General features: G+C 49.0%; 1 protein-coding gene across 1 annotated transcript; it reads right to left on the reverse strand.

Annotated features, from left to right (window-relative positions):
* Positions 1-186: 186 nt before the first annotated feature.
* Positions 187-2,729, reverse strand: LOC125941584 (uncharacterized). Its single transcript, XM_049659159.1, has 3 exons — positions 2,612-2,729; positions 1,855-2,003; positions 187-386 (listed from the first exon to the last, which is right to left on the reverse strand). Exons 1-3 carry the CDS (start codon positions 2,724-2,726, stop codon positions 345-347), a joined length of 306 nt encoding a protein of 101 aa, XP_049515116.1. The 5' UTR covers positions 2,727-2,729; the 3' UTR covers positions 187-344.
* Between the last annotated feature and the right edge of the window lie 291 nt (positions 2,730-3,020).

Genomic DNA, 3,020 nt, shown 5'->3' on the forward strand with positions numbered 1-3,020 from the left:
GAGATTCACGAAAGCAGATGATCACTCTTTCCCGCAACCACACGCACCGTCACGAAATCACAGCGTGAAAGGAACGAACACAGACGCTGATTTTGCATGTTAACCGACAGCTCTGCCAACTTGTCTTTTTGATATATAAATTGGTAGAGAAATAAACCTTTTGCTACCTGTGATTCCTTAACGCATGCGCAATCTTCTGATCAGGTTCCGCGTAGGCCACAAAAACAGCTGGCCATCAGGCCTAGGGGGCACGCAGAAAGATGACACGAAGCTAGAACAGCTGGACACCAGGCCACCAGGGCCGCCATCGAGATACCAGGTCACAAGATGAGCTGGACGCCAGATCAGCAGCACGTACTGAGGAAGAGGGTCATCGAGACACCAGGCTGCAAGCAATGTTGACAGTCGCTGTAGCATACGCTAAAGAGGATGGAGGAGAAAGCCTGCGCGCTCACTAGACATTCATTAAATTAGTTGACATTCTCATTGGAATACGTTGTTACTTCCTATTGTTCTCTCCCACCAAAGGTAGTTCAACTCCCACCGAAGGTCACGTGTTCGAGTGCCATAATAAACTCTATCCTAATCAACTGTGTGTCAATTAACTTTGCCTTCAGTAACACCAAAGATCGTGGGTTTGACTCCCACCAAAGGTCGTGCGCTCGAGAGCCTCTTGACTAAAGTAGAATTAGTTGGCACTCGAACCCACGAACTTTGTAGGTGGCACTATGGTAGCACCAGGGCATTTGGTGCCATGACGCCAGACAACGGATTTTTCGACCCATGCGCCATCTAAGGCTTCCACGTTAACAGCTGGCCACCAGATCCGCAGGGAAGGCTGGCAGGCACCATCGTGCTAGAAGACCTGGCCACCAATTCCGCAGGGCAGGCAGCAAGACACCGGGCCGCTAGAACAGCCCAGTGACCCAAGTTGGCGCGAAATGGGTTGATTGAAATTAGACGGATACCCAGTGGCCCATATAGAGTTACCCAAGTTTGCGTCAATTATATTGACTGAGGGGCACTACGTACCCAATGGCACATAAAACAATGAAATGTTGGGCTTTTACGTGCCAAAACCACGATAAGATTAGGAGGCGCGGGTAGTGGGGCACTGCGGAATAGTTTCGACCACCAAGGGTTCTTGAACGGGCACCCAAGGCACGGTACACGGGCGTTTCTGCATTTCGGCCGCATTGAAATGCGGTCACCGCGGCCGGGATTTGATCCCACGCCTGCCCTCGGGCTTAGTAGCAAAACGCCGAAGTCACTACGACATCACGGCGGGTAATATGGCACGTAGCCAGTAACCAAAGTTGATGTAAAAGAGGTTCACTCATTAGCAGAACATTGACCGAGAATGGCATGAAACAAGTTCATTGAGGAGCAGTGCATACCAACACATAACCAGTGACCCAAGTTGGTCCGAAGGTTGGTTTTGAACCCCTATCACTCAGCGCAGCAGCTGATGTTTTAACCAATAGACCACGGGCTACCAGTCACCGAAGCTGGCGTGGAACAGGTTAGATTCGGATAAAGAAACAAATAGACGGGCAGACATACCGCAAAATGAGTGAAGTTAAGAAGGAATGCTAATTACAATAATTAGAAGGTACAACGCGAGCGTCCGCGGCCATCCAGTGAGATGTGTTCGTGTTTGCGTGTGCGCAAGTGACAACGTGCTTGTAAATTTAATAAGCGAATATGTATAGGAGTTTATACGGCTAATAAAACGACTAACCTTACTTCGTACAGTTTAGTGTGCGTGAAATCGTTTCATAGATAATTACCTTGGCAGAGCGAAAGGCAATGGAAAGATTACTCCGCGACATGTCACGTCTCCGATGCGCTCACCTTGCTGGCCTGGCTCGTATAGTAGGCCACCAGACTGCGTCCCATGGTAGACCTGGTGATGACGCACGAAAGGTCAGCATCGCCTTTGCTCGACAGATGCGTGCATGATAGGAACATGTCGATCTCGTGCCGTTCGTTCTCAGCACCGACTAAAAACAAAATAGAAAGGACATCGCACATGTATGCGAGAAGCACGGTGAAAGATGGAGACACGAAACCTTGACCTTCTACTGTGTACACTGTAAGATAGCGAACTTTGCACAGACCCAGAAATGCTCGGTGTGATCGCCTCCGAAAGTGATCGCCCCAGAAGTGATCGCCGCCAGCTGTTGCTCCCGAACCACTAACCGTCCGCGCCTCGATGATGGTTATTCACACCTACATAGTCCCATATACAGCAACACTTGCTAAAGCGCAAAGGTTGGCCTCGGTGTTTTCTGGCAAGACATTAATGGGCCGATGGACCGAAATGATGGGCAGTGAACGAAAAATATGCAAAAGCAAGCGAAGCACAAGAACATAGCCGCCGCTCCCAGCAAATGAATTATTCTGGAAAAGTTGATGGCAAATAGCGTTATCACAGCGGAAAAAAAAACATAGCAATGAAGCACAAAATAGGCCACGACAGAAACCAGAAATAACATGGCAAAATATCCTCGAAACGTGAAGCTACCTGCAATAGTACTTGAGTGCATTTTCAGAAAGTTTTGAATTGCGTTTAGGAATAAGGAAAGAACAGGTTATGTTTTCCACGCACCTACATCAAGTTCAGCGACTTGACGACCAAACCTGGGTGACCCAGCAGGCCCGTGAGGCGGTGGCGAGGCAAGCCGTCGACGTCCTCTCATGGGACGCGTAGGCACGGCCATCATAAAGTCCTGGTTCTCTAATAAAAGTTTATTCCTCCTCCTCCTCCTGCACTGAAGAGGCAACTGTAGTGCTTTTGTACAAAGGTCGATACGGAATTGCGCGAGCAGCAAAAAGAAATCGTTTCACAGCGGAAGGCACATGTCGCATAGCTCCTACAGAAAACGTTCACTGAGCGCAATTACTTCACGTCGAAAGCAACAGCAAGTATTGTGCTCACCATGTCCGCTGGGAAGCGGAACGGTGACTGAAGGTCTTTTAATGTGGCAATAGTGATGCACTACTTTTGCCGCAACAGT

This window comes from Dermacentor silvarum, chromosome 11 (genome assembly GCF_013339745.2).
Source record: "Dermacentor silvarum isolate Dsil-2018 chromosome 11, BIME_Dsil_1.4, whole genome shotgun sequence".
Classification (NCBI taxonomy): Eukaryota; Metazoa; Arthropoda; class Arachnida; order Ixodida; family Ixodidae; genus Dermacentor; species Dermacentor silvarum.